Source organism: Andrographis paniculata, unplaced genomic scaffold (genome assembly GCF_009805555.1).
Source record: "Andrographis paniculata isolate CXL003 unplaced genomic scaffold, ASM980555v1 Contig78END, whole genome shotgun sequence".
In the NCBI taxonomy this organism is placed as follows: Eukaryota; Viridiplantae; Streptophyta; class Magnoliopsida; order Lamiales; family Acanthaceae; genus Andrographis; species Andrographis paniculata.
This window is the reverse complement of record NW_026137615.1, coordinates 2,230,522-2,245,638: the sequence shown is the minus strand read 5'-3', so window position 1 is coordinate 2,245,638 and position 15,117 is coordinate 2,230,522. Positions and strand designations below refer to the sequence as shown.

The 15,117-nt window shown below is 28.6% G+C and overlaps 1 protein-coding gene and 1 long non-coding RNA gene across 2 annotated transcripts; one reads left to right on the top strand and one right to left on the bottom strand.

The window, feature by feature from the left end:
• Nucleotides 1-4,757: 4,757 nt before the first annotated feature.
• Nucleotides 4,758-13,121, bottom strand: LOC127239517 (ATP-dependent 6-phosphofructokinase 6-like). The gene is made up of 13 exons (XM_051257699.1): nt 12,612-13,121; nt 12,174-12,220; nt 12,034-12,073; nt 8,467-8,529; nt 8,224-8,361; nt 7,286-7,444; nt 7,149-7,202; nt 6,840-6,908; nt 6,631-6,760; nt 6,298-6,557; nt 6,157-6,205; nt 5,928-6,082; nt 4,758-5,220 (listed from the first exon to the last, which is right to left on the bottom strand). Exons 1-13 carry the CDS (start codon nt 12,816-12,818, stop codon nt 5,023-5,025), a joined length of 1,569 nt encoding a protein of 522 aa, XP_051113656.1. The 5' UTR covers nt 12,819-13,121; the 3' UTR covers nt 4,758-5,022.
• LOC127239518 (uncharacterized) lies at nt 12,184-13,239 on the top strand. Its single transcript, XR_007836146.1, has 2 exons — nt 12,184-12,461; nt 12,570-13,239. It is a non-coding gene; the product is annotated as an uncharacterized LOC127239518 (long non-coding RNA).
• Nucleotides 13,240-15,117: the final 1,878 nt, after the last annotated feature.

Below are 15,117 nucleotides of genomic sequence, written 5' to 3'. Positions count from 1 at the left end.
TATCATTACCTTGCAATTTAATCTTTTTACCTTTCTACCATATTCCAAGATAATAATAATATTTTTAAAACTCCGTGCAAAAAGTAAATGGATATATAGATATGAGATGGAAGGAGTATATACTTATTAAATATCCAATTTTTTTTAATTATTTCTAAAAAATTTTAAAAACTCTACAAATTTTTTATCAAATATATATATATATATATTTTTTTTTGACTAAAATCAATAAAACTATTGGTAAAAAAGATTTAAACATAAAACAATGGAAGAGTCATTATTATAATTTGTAATTCATTTTCATCATTCTCATTATTAAAAAACTCATCAATTTTGGTCCCAATATAAACAATTTCAATCACTTTTGGTCCCATTATAAATAATTTTTATCAATTTTGGTCTCACCGTTAAAAAAACTAACGGAAATTGCTGACGTGGACATGACGGAGCTGACGTAGCAGTTGACCTGGAAAGTACACCGCCATGTACAATTATACACGGCCATGTTGTTACAGGGCCACTTATATTTCAGTGTATAATTATACATGGCCACGTTGTTACACGACTATGTACAATTATATACGGCCATGTTGTTACATGACCATGTATATTTCAGTGTATAATTATAAATGATCATATTGTTACACGGCCATGTATAATTCTACACGGCTGTGTATATTTCTGTTTCAATCTAAAATTTTAATTTTTTGTTATATTTTTTATTTTTTTTTTAATTTAGAATAGTTGATATAGTTAAAATGAAAAAAAAATAATCATAATATAATTAAAATATATCAATTTTAGTTCAAATATAAGTATTTATCGAGTATGTTGTTTTGGAAGATTTTGTCTAAAATTATACTATTTAGCAAAAAGTTCAATACATTAATTGGATGTTTGTAAGAGAAATTTTTTTTGCTAAAATAGTAGAATTTTAGACAATTGTAAAATTGTGAATAATGTATTATTGTGAATTTTAGACAATTGGAAAATTAGAGATATTTACAATTGGAAAATTGTGAATAATGTATTATTGTCATTATTATAAGGAGAAAAATAATATAAGGTCACACTTCCACCGTTGAATAATATTTTTAAATATTTTACACTTTGTATAATAAAAAGAATGATCTAGGAAAAAAAAAAAGATCTAGAGAAAAAGATCATGGATAGTAAATTTTAATTTTAATTAATAAAATTTGTATTATGAGTGATCAAAATTTAAAAAATTATTTAAATTTGTAATATGAAAGATCAAATTAAAATCACTCTCCACTTATTTATATTGAATATTGTGTTGAACGAGTTATATCAAGTTACTAATTTATTGAAAATTAGTATTTTGAAATGACTAAAATTTTAAATTGAAATAATTGTTTGATGTATATAAACGATATTTGTTTTATTATTTTGAATGAGAAATAAGTAATAATATAATACTCCCTCCGTAAATATTCGTTTGCTTTTTGCACGAAGTTTTAAAAATATTAACATTATATTGAGATATAGTAGGAATAAAGTAGAAATGACTAAAATAACCTTATTAGTATTGTGTAATATAAAGGTAATGACATTTGTGTAATATATTGTAACTTGTAAGGGTACCATTACTTAAAAAAAAAAAAGAATAAAAAGAAAATGAATACTTTCTTATGTAACAGACTAAAATGGAAAAATGGATAGTTTGTTATGAATATTTTCTTATGTAACAGACTAAAATGAAAAAATGGATAGTTTGTTACGAGGAGGAGAGAATATGAATAGTAGATAAAAATAAATATATAATAGGGATGCATAATGAAAAATTGATTAATATAACCAAACAAATAGATAATTGCCAAGTATCATAAAAATATATTTAATCTAATAATAGGTTAGATATAATTCAATAATTGAATTGTATTGTATTTTCATATATGTATATAAATAGACAAATATATATATATATATATGTATATAAATTATCCTATTGATAATAAAGCCAAGATATTTTAATTAGATCCCCCAAAATTCTTGCTTGAATTATGCCACAATGAAATGAAATAATAATTAAAAATATAGAGTTGAAAGTGGGAAAAAATAAAATAAAATAAAATAAAATATAAATATAAAAATAAATAATAGTAATAAAGTGAGCATAATGGATGGATGACTTTTTTTTATTTAATTTAAGAGTGACCTATTTTTATTTTTATTTTAAATAAAAGGGTGACTTATTTTCCTATATTGAAAATGAAGGCATAGAAAATGATAAATAACAAAATATCCCTATTTTAGTCTATTTTTAATTTAATTTATTTTGGCCAATTATAATATAAGTTTATAAATTATTGCAATAATTATCTCTACTTAAGAGGAGGGCTTGTCAATTAAAGAGATTTTCCAAATCTTGATGTGATGGTGAAAGCCAATTTAAAATTAAAAAAATAAAAAAAAAATAATTAAAAAATAAAATATTGTGTGGTCATTTATCTTCTCATTATGTAATTTTACCTACTTTGGCTTGCCTTATCATAAAAATTATCAATTGTGTTTGTTTGTGTTTTTATTTTTAAGGGTAATTATTATTTTTATTAGACAATTTTATTTGTTTTATATAAAAATTAACTCTTTACATTATTTTTTAAGGATCAAGGTAAAATAGAGTTTGTTTATCACTATAAATATTATTAAAAAATATAATATACTGTATATTCTATTTACTTAAAAAATTCAATAATTTAATATAAATATTATTTTTTATATTACTAATAGGATTTTGTGTACCTAACATAAATTAAAAAAAATAAAAAATACACAGGGAAATAGATTAAAAAAATTGCATCAAATGTAAATAGATTGATTTTAGAGATGACTAAAATAATTATGGAAAATATTAATTAATTAATGTCAAGATTTTTGTGTTTGGGCCGAAAATTGACTCAATAAGATAACCGGGCTTGGTCTCGAGTAGATTAGATTGATTAAAAAAAATATATTGAAAAAATAAACACAAATGCAGTAATAGAATTCAATAAAAATGTATTTGATATAGAGAATGAAATCAGAAAAAAAAAAAGAAAAAAAAATTCAACATATAATTGAAATTGACTATTCTGTTTAGTAAAGTAGAAAATTAATTACAAATAAAAAAAATATGATTGATAATAAAACGATGAATCGATTAGATTTTCAGGTCAGTTTGTTCAGATTTCGGATGACTTGAAACTAAGTCAGTTGACTTGAACCCGACTCAAAAAAATTATTGTCGTGTTCGGGTGTAGAGTTTCGGGTCAAATTCCAGGTTCAGATTGACATTTTTTTTGTTATACTTATGGTTCAATCCGACACGAACACAACCTAAATACACAAATTGACACCCCTAAATTTGGTTGTGTTTTGATGCAAAAAACTTGATAATAAAATTGAAATAACGAGCTTGATAATAAAATCGAACCAATTAGAAAGAAAATATAAACACAAATGTAAAAGCTATCTCTTGGCACATCTTTATTGTTCGAAAAGGATGCCGTAGAGGTTACCTCAATACTAGTGTGGCATAAAATATTCAAGAAAGGCTCCAAAACTCATTGAATTGAACAAACCAAAGGCAAATCGATCGATCCTTCACTATCTTACAAAATACACCATAAATTTACATTAATCTTTCATCTATCAAACTAAGAGTAGTTGTTTTTACAATCTTTAGAAAAATCACAAAATATTCTTCTATTGAACTACCCACGAGCGAGAGGATAAAAAAAAGACGACTTGGGAAAGATAAAATCACAAAATATGCCAAAAATAATTTGGAATTATGAGAGCAGCGGTGCAACACATCCATATCACATAAATCAACTCTAATTAAGATCAAACGGTCGGGATTGAATCAAAAGAATGAACTATCACAATTTGACGATGGTGAATAATGCGCCAAACTGGATTGTGTCACAAAATCGTGCCAAGAAAACACATTTGGATTAAAATAAAAAACACAAGGCTTCGGCGCAACACATCTATATATCATCAACAAATTCTAATTAAGATCAAACGGTCAAGATTGAATCAAAAGAACGAACAATCACAATTTGAAGATAGTGAGTAATGCGTCAAACTGTATTGTGTCGCAAAATCGTGCCAAGAGAACACATTTGGATTAAAATAAAAAACACAAGGCTTCGGCCCAACACATTTATATATCATAAACGAATCGTAGTGCGTCAAACTGTTTTGTGTCGCAAAATCGTGCCAAGAAAACACATTTGGATTAAAATTAAAAACACAAAGCTTCGGCACAACACATCTATATAACATAAACCAATCCTAATTAAGATCAAACGGTCAGGATTGAATCAAAAGAACGAACGATCACAATTTGACGACAGTGAGTAGTGCGCCAAACTGAATTATGCACAAAATCATGCCAAGAAAACATATTTGGGTTAAAATAAAATATGCAAGACTTCAATACACATCATGTGCTAACTCAACATGTTTTCTTGGATATTTTGGTATTTAGGCTTCTAGATGTTTTGGGTAATTTTTGGGCTTTCTCTTCTCACTTTGGGCCGGGGCCAATAAATTGGGCTTGAATAGACTTTATTTATAGCACATGAAAATTCATTTGTAGGTTTAAGTTTTGAATTATAAAATGTTGAATTTAATAGTTTTACGATGTCATATGAATAAGTAATAGATATGATATTTTGAATGTAAAATTTATATTTAATGTAATATAAAAAATAAAAAAAATATATATTTAATTAATATTGTTTGAGAAAAAAAAATTTATTTACCTTGTCTTTAGCTACAATTATTCGGCATCGAAGCCTTTAGTTACAACGTTCCTCTAAAAATTATTCCATTATATAAATTCCCAAAGGTTTTATAATAAATTCAACTTATTCCCTCATAACTATAACACACAAGCAACTCTTGCTGCTGCATATACACAAAGTCTCTTGATACATATATATATGTATGTATGTATGTATGTATGTATGAGATGGTACGATCGATCGATCCATCGGGCGATGTAATTAGTCAGCCGCCGCCGGTGTGGCCATTTATTGCATCATCGCCGTGTGCATTAGCATCGTCTAGCAATGGAGTAGGCGCCGTATCCATAGCCGCACCCTCGGCCTCTTTTGTTGATAAGAAACTCGGCTGGTTCGTCGAGGAGAGAAGCCTCGCCCACATCCGGTCCGTGATCACCACCTTGTTTTGATTCGCGTTGATTCTCTGCAAGGTCGATAATATGTTCGTTCGCTTAGCACAAATTAATCGATTTTTCTTGTTTGTATGTGTGTGTATGTATGAATGAAATTGTTACGATGCTGATTAGGACTAATCAACGTATGATTATAATCTAACAGTATATGACAATAGTTCACATAATATAATACATATGTTAACAAAGCACACATATAATGTATTACTTCGAGAGTCATGTGTTTTAAAACTGTTAAACGAATTAAATTGTTCGTGAACTTGGTTTGGTTTAAGCTCGTTTGCAAATGTAAACAAACGGAGATGAACAACATAAGTAAGCTCGTTTTGTTAACAAACGCCTGAGCCTAGTTCGCAAAGATTTTTAAAAAATAAATATATAAAATTATTAATTAAAAATAAACAAATAAAAATATTTTTACCTATCAAAACGAGCTCAAACCCGCTTATTCGAGCTGCTGAGCACAAACACGAGATCGAATAATAAAATTGTTTGACAAACTGAGTTCGAATGCTTAGCGAATGAACATGGGCAGTTAAAAATTCTGTTCGGTTCGACTTGTTAACAACTCTCTATGTTATTAGTTTATACTTTATTTTCTAATTAGGACTAATTATCACCCTAACCATCCCCGATATAAACATATATAATTTTCGCTCTCTATAAATATCAATTTAGATTCAAATTCGACAAAAAAAAAAAAAAAAAAAAAACTCACCGGAAAAGGTATGTAAGCATGCCTCCCATTCACCGGCCCGACGGTGAATCCCGTGTAGCCGGCCATCGCGCCGTGCACCGCGCTGTGAGCGAGCAAAGTGCAATAAACATTATCGGAGGCGTTGCTAGGAATCGCTCGAATCATATAAGTAGGATCTGCAACAAGATATCAACGTATACAATCAATAATCGTCGCAAAATCGAAGAACTTCTATACGTAAAAAACTAACCGATGTATTTGAGGTTAATCGACATCTTGCGCTTGTCGGAGAAGTGATCCTGCGAAAAAAAAAAAAGAAAAAAATCGACGAACAAAGCTTAAGAAAAAACACATTGGAGTTTGCTAAATTTCATCGACGAATCGACAAAACCTTGATCTGTTGTGATATCCAAAGCCCGATGTCTTGAAGAAGCTTGTTTCCGGAAGCGTCCTGTTGGTTCCGGAAGCTCTCCGAGAGCATCTCCTGCCCGGCGCCTTCGGCTATGACGATCACCATATGCCCGTTTTCCTTCAACGTTTTCTCGATGTAGTCGAAAAGCCCACCCGGTCCGTCGAGGTAGAACGGCGACTCGGGAATAAGGCAGCAATCGACGTCTCGACTCGCGAGGGTCGCGTACATTGCGATGAATCCTGAAACCATACGAATATATATTTGAAATCGAGAAGAAAAAAAAAATCCCGAGAGGGCGTAGGTAATATGTACCGCTATATCGACCCATCAGCTTCACGAGGCCAATGCCGTTCTCGACGCTTGTAGCTTCGACGTGGGCTGCGGTGATGGCGCGTTCAGCTTCCTCGACGGCAGAATCGAAACCGAACGATTTGTCGATTACCTGAAACGACGACTCAAGAGATGTAAAAATACAGAGCGTCGCAAGGAAACTATGTGTATGTATCTTTCTTTTCAAGTACCGGAATGTCGTTGTCGATGGTTTTGGGGATTCCGGCGACGGCAACCTTGAGCCCGCGTCGTTTTACTTCCTGTACTACGACGAATAGTTTGTAAAGTCTAAGGGCGTGTTTCTTTACATTCTAAACCTCAGGTTTCTACTATTTGGACTCTACGCTTTTAAAAAAACATACAGTTTTTTCTCTCATAAAACATCTATCGTATATTATTTTAATACCAAACTCAAACCAAAATTTTTTCAAACTTATCAAAAGAAACAAACCCTAAGTGTGATTGTTTAAGCAATGAACGGACGATACGTATATATATACCTCGAAGATTACGGCTGCGCCTTTTTGAGTTCCGTCTCCTCCGATTATGTATACCTAAAAGATGAAATTGTAGGTTACACAATAACATCGATGAAATACGAAAATGGAGGTTTTTCGATTCTTATCGAAAGATTTACTTGGTTAATTCCTCGGTCCTGAATACTGTCGACGATCTTTTTAGTGTCGTGGCCACCACGAGATGTCCCTAGAGCGGTTCCTCCGCGTTTGTGTATGTCACCGACGCTTTTGGGGGTTAAAGCTACGGTGTTTCTAGCATAGAATCCTCGATAACCTCCCTGTAGATTAACAAACTTCTGTAAAAACTCGAAACGCGCCAATTAAAAGGACGAATACGAAAGCATTGAAGAACCGCGAGACTAATGTATATGTATATATGACTCCTCTTATAGTGTTGATTCAGTACTTTAGTATAGTGCTGATAACACATCAAATATATATACAAGTAACACCTACAATATCACATAATAACACATAATTTATAGCCAAAATTGTCCATAACTTTCTTGTGGTTTTGAAACTCTTTATAAATTGCATGTTGTCCTTTTATACTTTAAAAACGTTGCATGAAACCACTCTGTAGTTTTGAAACTCAGCGTAAATTTTCACCTTACTTTAAAAATTGCATGACGCCCCATTATATTTTTAAAAATATTGCATGAGACATCCACGCCTTGCAAAAGATATTGACATGAAACCATCTTTTTATCATACAAGGGAAGTTTCATGGCGGTTGAGTTTCATGCAACGTTTTTTAAAGTATAAGGGGACGCCATGCAATTTTTTAAATAATAGAAAGATTTTATGCTGAATTTCGAAACCACATGAAAATTATGAACAATTTTACCTAATTTATATTAATATAATACAAATACTAACATATGAACTGACATCACATGATAATAATTGATACAACACATGAGATATATTCATAAAACACGCCTTAAAATATGAACTGACAACATATGGGATATATTCATAAATGCATCATCTGAACCCCTACCCATCTCCGTATATATATATATATATACATATATATGTGTGTGTATGAACTCACATTTATACCGAGTACTTTCTTGACGCCGTACATGTGATGTAGGCCGCACACTATTTCGCGAATAACCGTGTTGAGGCCGGGGCACAAGCCTCCACAGGTGACGATGCACGCATGCACATCATCCGACTCGAAATAAACCTGTTAGGATAAAACATTGTGTATTTACGGAATCGCAATTAATGCATGATCATGAAGCAAGGATATAAGCGTTTTTATGCCAATGCCGCAGCAGGGTTTGCGTACCTTTTGTCGAGGGCCGGCGCGCCGAAAGTGAGTCCCTCTCCCGGTATCCTTGTGGACGACAATCTATAAGAATAGTACGGTCATTCGAACCCTTATCGATATAACAGGAATCTTTAGGCTATGTTCTTTTGTGTTGTTTTACTACGGCTTTGTTCTTTATATATATATATATATATATATTTACATGTTTTTTCAAAAAAATTAATGTACTGATATAAAATTTTTTTCTTTTCAACAATCTCATAAAACAAACACACCCTAATCCTACTTCATTGCAAATAAAAATATTTTTCATAAAAAATATCACATTCAACTATTATTTACTTTGACAAAAAGAAAAATATATAGAAAAGAAACATACAACACACACGCCATGCATCGGATCTCGTTAAAATTTCTAAGTTAAATATTTTTAGAAGGATAGGAATAGTATTAAGATGATTTGACATATTGGAAAGTCGGGTTTGCTTCTTTACAAAAAAAAGAAAAGAAAAATACATTTCTCCAAAAAAATTAATATATTACACACATTTATTATTTTTATATTATTTACACAATTTTCTATGTTAAAATTTTTTTCCTTTAAAATTTATACTTAATTTTTTTTTTTAAAAAAAATTACTATTCATTCATCATGTTCTCTAATAAAAATGTAATAGTTCCTCCATCTATTGAAATGTTATCATTTTTTATTTTTATCGTTACAATTTTCTAATTTAGTAATTGTACTCCATACTAACATAATAAATACATTTCCAACTTACACTACATTACACAAATGTCATTGCTTTTATATTAAACAATACTAATATGACTATTTTTGTCATTATTACTACAATTTATTATAATATTAATATTAAAATATTTACGTGAAAAAAGTAAAGGACTTTATTTTAGGAAGCATCACAATTAACCTAAATAAAAATTACAATTTCAATAAAAAAATCACAAATCAAAACACATATATTTGATATGCCTTTTGATCAAGACAAAACAATACTATGAATGGTTGAAATTAGGGGTGACTATTCGGATTTTCGGTTCGAATCCGAAAATTTAAAATTTTTGAAAAAATCAATTCGAACCGAATCGAAATTACCGAAATAACCGAAAATTCAAAATTCGAACTAAAAAATCTGAACAAAACCGAAAAATCAGAAATTTTAAATATTTTTAATTATTTTTTTAATTTTTAAATTTCATATATTTTATTATTATTTTATAATATGAAATATATATATATATATAATATAAAAGTAAATATATTAAAATATAATTAATAATTTTGAGTTTTTTTTATATTAAAATATAATATTTTCTAATAAAATATTAAATATATATAATAAAAAAAATATATTAAAATATTATATTTCGAATTTTGGATTGGTTCGGATTTTAAATATACCGATCCGATACTCCGAAAATCCGAAATTTGTCAAAAATTCAATCCGAACCAATCCGAAAAATTTGAACCAAATTTTAAATTTCGATATTTTGGTCAGCCCTAGTTGAAATTGGTATAGAACAATACAGAATTTGTTTTCATTGAAATTATTATTATGTAATTTTCATAATTATTTATAAAAAAAATATAATTTTATCTCATATTCTTTCACTATTTAAATAAAATAAATTAAAATAAACCATAATAGTGTTTTGTCCGACATCCCTTTTAAAGCTTTGGTTGAGTGTTTCTTCATGTTTGCTAGTGAAGCCAGGTTAGACAGCGACTCACTTGTACTGTTTAACTTTTTATGTTTTTATTTTGTCATTTATTTTTTTTAAAAAAAAAAAATTATAAACTTTAATTTTATTTTAAATTATTTTATTTATAATTCTTTTTAATTTTAATTAGATTAATCAATTATCTTAATTTTAATTTACAATTATTTTTATTATGTAATAATTATTTTTACTAATATATTTTTAATTATTTACTAATTATATATTTTTTTTTTAAATTTTCGTATATACAATAAAGTGAACATTATAGACGGGACTGAAGGAGTATAAGTAAAATGTAAAGTCCATGTATTATTAAAAAGTTAATAATAAAATAATGATATAAATGAAAACAAAAAGTGAATTATTATTTGTTAAGATAGAAATAATAAAATTATAATTGCATAAAATTATTTACTATAAATAATTATACATAAAGTTAGCATATCAACAAAAAAAAAAAAAAAATTAAAAAGTAAGTTTATTTCATTATAATTCAAAATTGATTTAAAACTAACGATTTATTTGAATTTTTATTTAAATATAATGTTTAAGAAAAAAAATATTTTTAACTAAAGTTCCTTATAATTCACTTATGGATAATAAAATTGGCATCATATTTAAAAATTGACTTGTTTTAAAAAATATTATATGGAGTTTTTTAAAATTTACATAAAATTCTTTTTATTTTTAAAAATATTATATAAAATCCTCTAAAAATGAATTTTGTGCAATTTTAGAATCTCATATAATTTTTAAAATATATATATAAAAAACACTTTTTAAACCAAAATAATCATAAATAATTTGACTTATTTTTATTAAAAACAACAAATGAACTATAATAATTTCAAATTAAAATCTACACAAATACATATATTCTTACTAAACAAACACACAGTGAAAATAAATTAATAATACTTCTCGTCCCATAATTATCTATCCGTTTGATTAGTATTATATTAGAATACAGTAAAAATAAAGATAAAAAGACTATACTAATAAAAAATAATTATATTTGTATAATATATCAAGAGTATCTGTAATGTTACATAGACTTATTAAAAATAAATAAATACTCCCTCCGTCCCATTCCCATTGAAAGGTTATCATTTTCTATTTTCGTCCGTCCCAAAACAAGATTACCATTTCCTAATTTAGTAATTGTACTACCATCCTAACATAATTATATACTTTTAACTTACAATATATTACACAAATACCATTACTTTTAGGTAAAATTGCTTATAACTCCCCCGTGGTTTCAAAATTCTGCGTAAAATCTCCATGTACTTTAAAAATTGCATGGTACCCCCTTATACTTTAAAAAACGTTGCATGAAACTCCACCACTATGAAACTTTCCTCGCGTGATAAGAAGATGTTATCCTATCTATATGTTTTGCATGACATGGGAGTTTTATGCAATATTTTTTAAAGTATAAGTGAGCGTTATGCAATTTTTTAAAGTAAAATGAGAATTTATGCTAAGTTTCGAAACCACAAAGTGGTTTCATGCAACATTTTTTAAGGTATAAGAGGACGTCATGCAATTTTTAAAGTAGAAGGGGAATTTACGCTGAGTTTCGAAATCACAAGGGAGTTATGGACAAGTTTGCCTTACTTTTATATTATACCATACTAATAAGGGTATTTTTATCTTTTTCTTATTACAATCTAATATAATATTAATATCCAAAAATTTACGTGCAAAAAATAAATGTCAACATCTGATAAGACGGACTAAAATGAAAAAAAATAGATACTTTTGTTAAAGGAAGAATAAGCGATAAAGTTTCGATTTATATGTAAAAGAAAATGTACAATTGTCTCAAGAAAGGCTGACCTTCTGCGCAACGGTGTCGTCATAATCCACGAAATACTGTCTGCACCAAAGAGAAGAAAAAGTCGAACGAACTTCAAACTACTGTACCAAAACGCACCGCAGAGAAACCAAAACAGAGTTGTATTGAAAATTTTACTCACTTCACAGCAGAGTAGGCAGGATTGTCTTGCAAAGGATTCTGATATGTCTGCCAAAACACCAAATCGAAATTTCAAAAGCAGCAAAAAGGAACCGCCAGAAAAGCATATTCCAGAACATTCTAGATTTGTTCCATTCGTTTCTACAACTCAACTAACAATCACACAATCAGAGTGCAAATCAGAAGCTCACAGCTACTCGTACAAGCATGATTATGATCGGTGATGATTCGCACTTTTATTGGCGGTAGTGTAAAGCAAATCCAGAAGAAAAAGGCAAAATCAATACAGGTGAATTTTGTTTTGTTTTGTTTTAGTTTATTTTATTTATTTTTGAATTTCAATTGCTCGATGAATTTACAGATGAAACTGAATTGAATCGTAAACGAACTGATTTAGATGCTGTTGACGAATTCAGAGATGAAGAAACTATGGCGTTACCGGAAGATCGGGTAAGTAGTCAGAGAGGTGAGGAACGTCTTCCAGAGTGTAGCCAAATTCGCCAGTAACGATTTTCGCCATGGAATTTTTGCTCGGATTCGGAAACGCGACTTTGTTCCGCACTTCGTGATCGCCGCCGCCGCCGGAGCTCAGCTTCAACACCGCGGCTGGCGACGCAGCGCCTCCGCCATTAGACGCCGACAGCATCGACTTCGAAAACGCGAACGACCTCCTCAACAACAACCACAATTTTCGGGAAAAATCGAAAGGCGGCTTCCAGACCTCGATCTCCTCCACAGCTGGTGAATGAATCGAATCGATCGTCGCCTATTTCAAAGGAGCGGAAATGAACAGGTGGCGGAGCTTTCTGGTGGCGATCACGCCATCGTCACGGAAATCTGGAGCTGACAGTTGAGAATCTCTTCCAATGGGGAGATGATGAAATTGCTGTCTCCAGGCCCAACTTCGAGCTTCCACAGTTCGGTCCAAGTTTTTATGCGTGATGTACAATGGCTGGTTCCTGCCGCGAATTTATAGCGGGGAGAAGAGTGTGGAATCTATTGTGGTTTCGAATTATATTTTAATGTTTATTTTTTTTATATAATTATTAATTCAAACTATTAGTCAACTGTATTTTTATTACTCCAGTTTGTTTATGTAAATATGGGGGGTTTGTTTGTTAAAATTTTACAAGACTATTTTATTCATTCAGAAAGTAAATATTTATTCTGTATACGAATAGGTGAGAATGGTTCGGTTATCTGTAAATATGTAAATATTTGATATCTGAATCGAATCGAATTGAACAAATACCTAAAATCGTAAATCGCATTCGAATAAAAAATTTTGGTTAACCGAAAATATTTGGAGTATTTGTAAATAACTCGAACCCAATCAAAATTAAGAAAAAATATATTAAAAAATAACTAAAATTCTAATTAAATAGAAAATATTTGTAAATATTTCAAATATTCAAACCAAAATCGAATCGAATATAATTATTAATATAAATTTTAAAATACTATAAAACTATAAATACATTCAGTTCGGTTAACCGTACTGAAAAAATATGAAAAATAAAAACCAATCTAACCGAACAAAATATCGAATATTCAGTATTTGTATTCGAACCGATTTTATTCGATTAACCGAAAATTCGGTTCAATTTAGTTCGGTTCAGCGATTTGACAGTTCGGTTCCGTTTTTGTGTCCACCCCTACGTATACATTTAGCCTTTTAATTAGGGACACGATTATTTAGATAGTGTAAATTAGTAAGTTACTAATGATAAGTTATGAGAATATTTTATTATTTTTACATAAATAGTATTATTGATATTTTAAATATTTATGGCATTATATCAAAAAAAAAAAAAAAAATTGAAGGGGATTGTCTGTCCCAAAAGTTTTTCTATCCCTCTATCACATTCAATAAAAGAATGACATGTGGTGGAAACTAATTTATTTATTTAATTTTTTGGGTAAATTATATAACATATCCTTGTATTTTATTAAAAATGCACAAAATACCCTATGTTTTAATTATTGCGTAAAATCCCCTTGTGTTAATGGAAAGTTTGCATGAAACACCCTCTTTGTTCAAAACTGATGTTTGGTTCGAAATAAAGACTTAAATTACGTAAATTTTGTACAAATAAAAAACATAAAATATCTTAAATAATTTTTTTAATAAAATAAATAAATAAATAATTGATCAATCATTTATTTTTATAATTTTTATAAAAAACAGACAACAATTTATCTCCAAAAACTATAAAATGAATGATTAATAAATTATTTATTGGGATATAATAGGAATAAAGATAAATTACTAAAACAACCTTATTAGTATGTGTGATATAAAAGTAATGACATTTATGTAATATATTGTAAGTTGTAAGGGTATTTGTAATGTTAGGTAGATAGTACAATTACTAAAAAAAGAAATGGATACTTTGTTATGGGACGGACTAAAATTAGAAAAATAGATACTTTGTTATGGGACGGAAGGAGTATAAAAAAAAAAATTAAATATAAATATAAATATTTATTTATTTAATTACACCATTGTTTAAGATCGGTGCTATCCGAGATCTCGGCACAAGAGAACCGGCCGTTGTCTACTCAAATTATGTGAAGAAAGATAGAAATAAAAGAATTTTGAGTGACATATTTATAAGAAGTTAAAAATTTAATTAAATTAATTTTTATATATTAAGTATGTTTAAGATGAATAAATTTATTAAAATTATAAATGAGTCATGTTTATGGAATGGATAAAAAAAATAAAAAAAATAAGTCATTTATAGCAGTACAAAGAGAGTATTTTTGGACAAAATTTAATAAATATTTTATTCATCTTCTAAAAATGTATCTATTTTTTATTTTGTTTGCCTATTAAAAATATTATTATTTTTTTATTCAGTAAAAATTCAAATAAGGTTTTTTTTTATATATTTTTTACTATTAAAAGCAAAAAATAACAGAATATATTAATAAAAATTTTA

Coding starts and splice junctions, on each gene's coding strand:
- LOC127239517 (XM_051257699.1), bottom strand. CDS start 12,818: ATGCTGTCGGCGTCTAATGGCGGAGGCGCTGCGTCGCCAGCCGCGGTG. Junction 6,558..6,630: donor GCTGATGGGTCGATATAGCG/GTACATATTACC, acceptor GTATGGTTTCAG/GATTCATCGCAATGTACGCG. Junction 6,206..6,297: donor GGATATCACAACAGATCAAG/GTTTTGTCGATT, acceptor TTTTTTTCGCAG/GATCACTTCTCCGACAAGCG.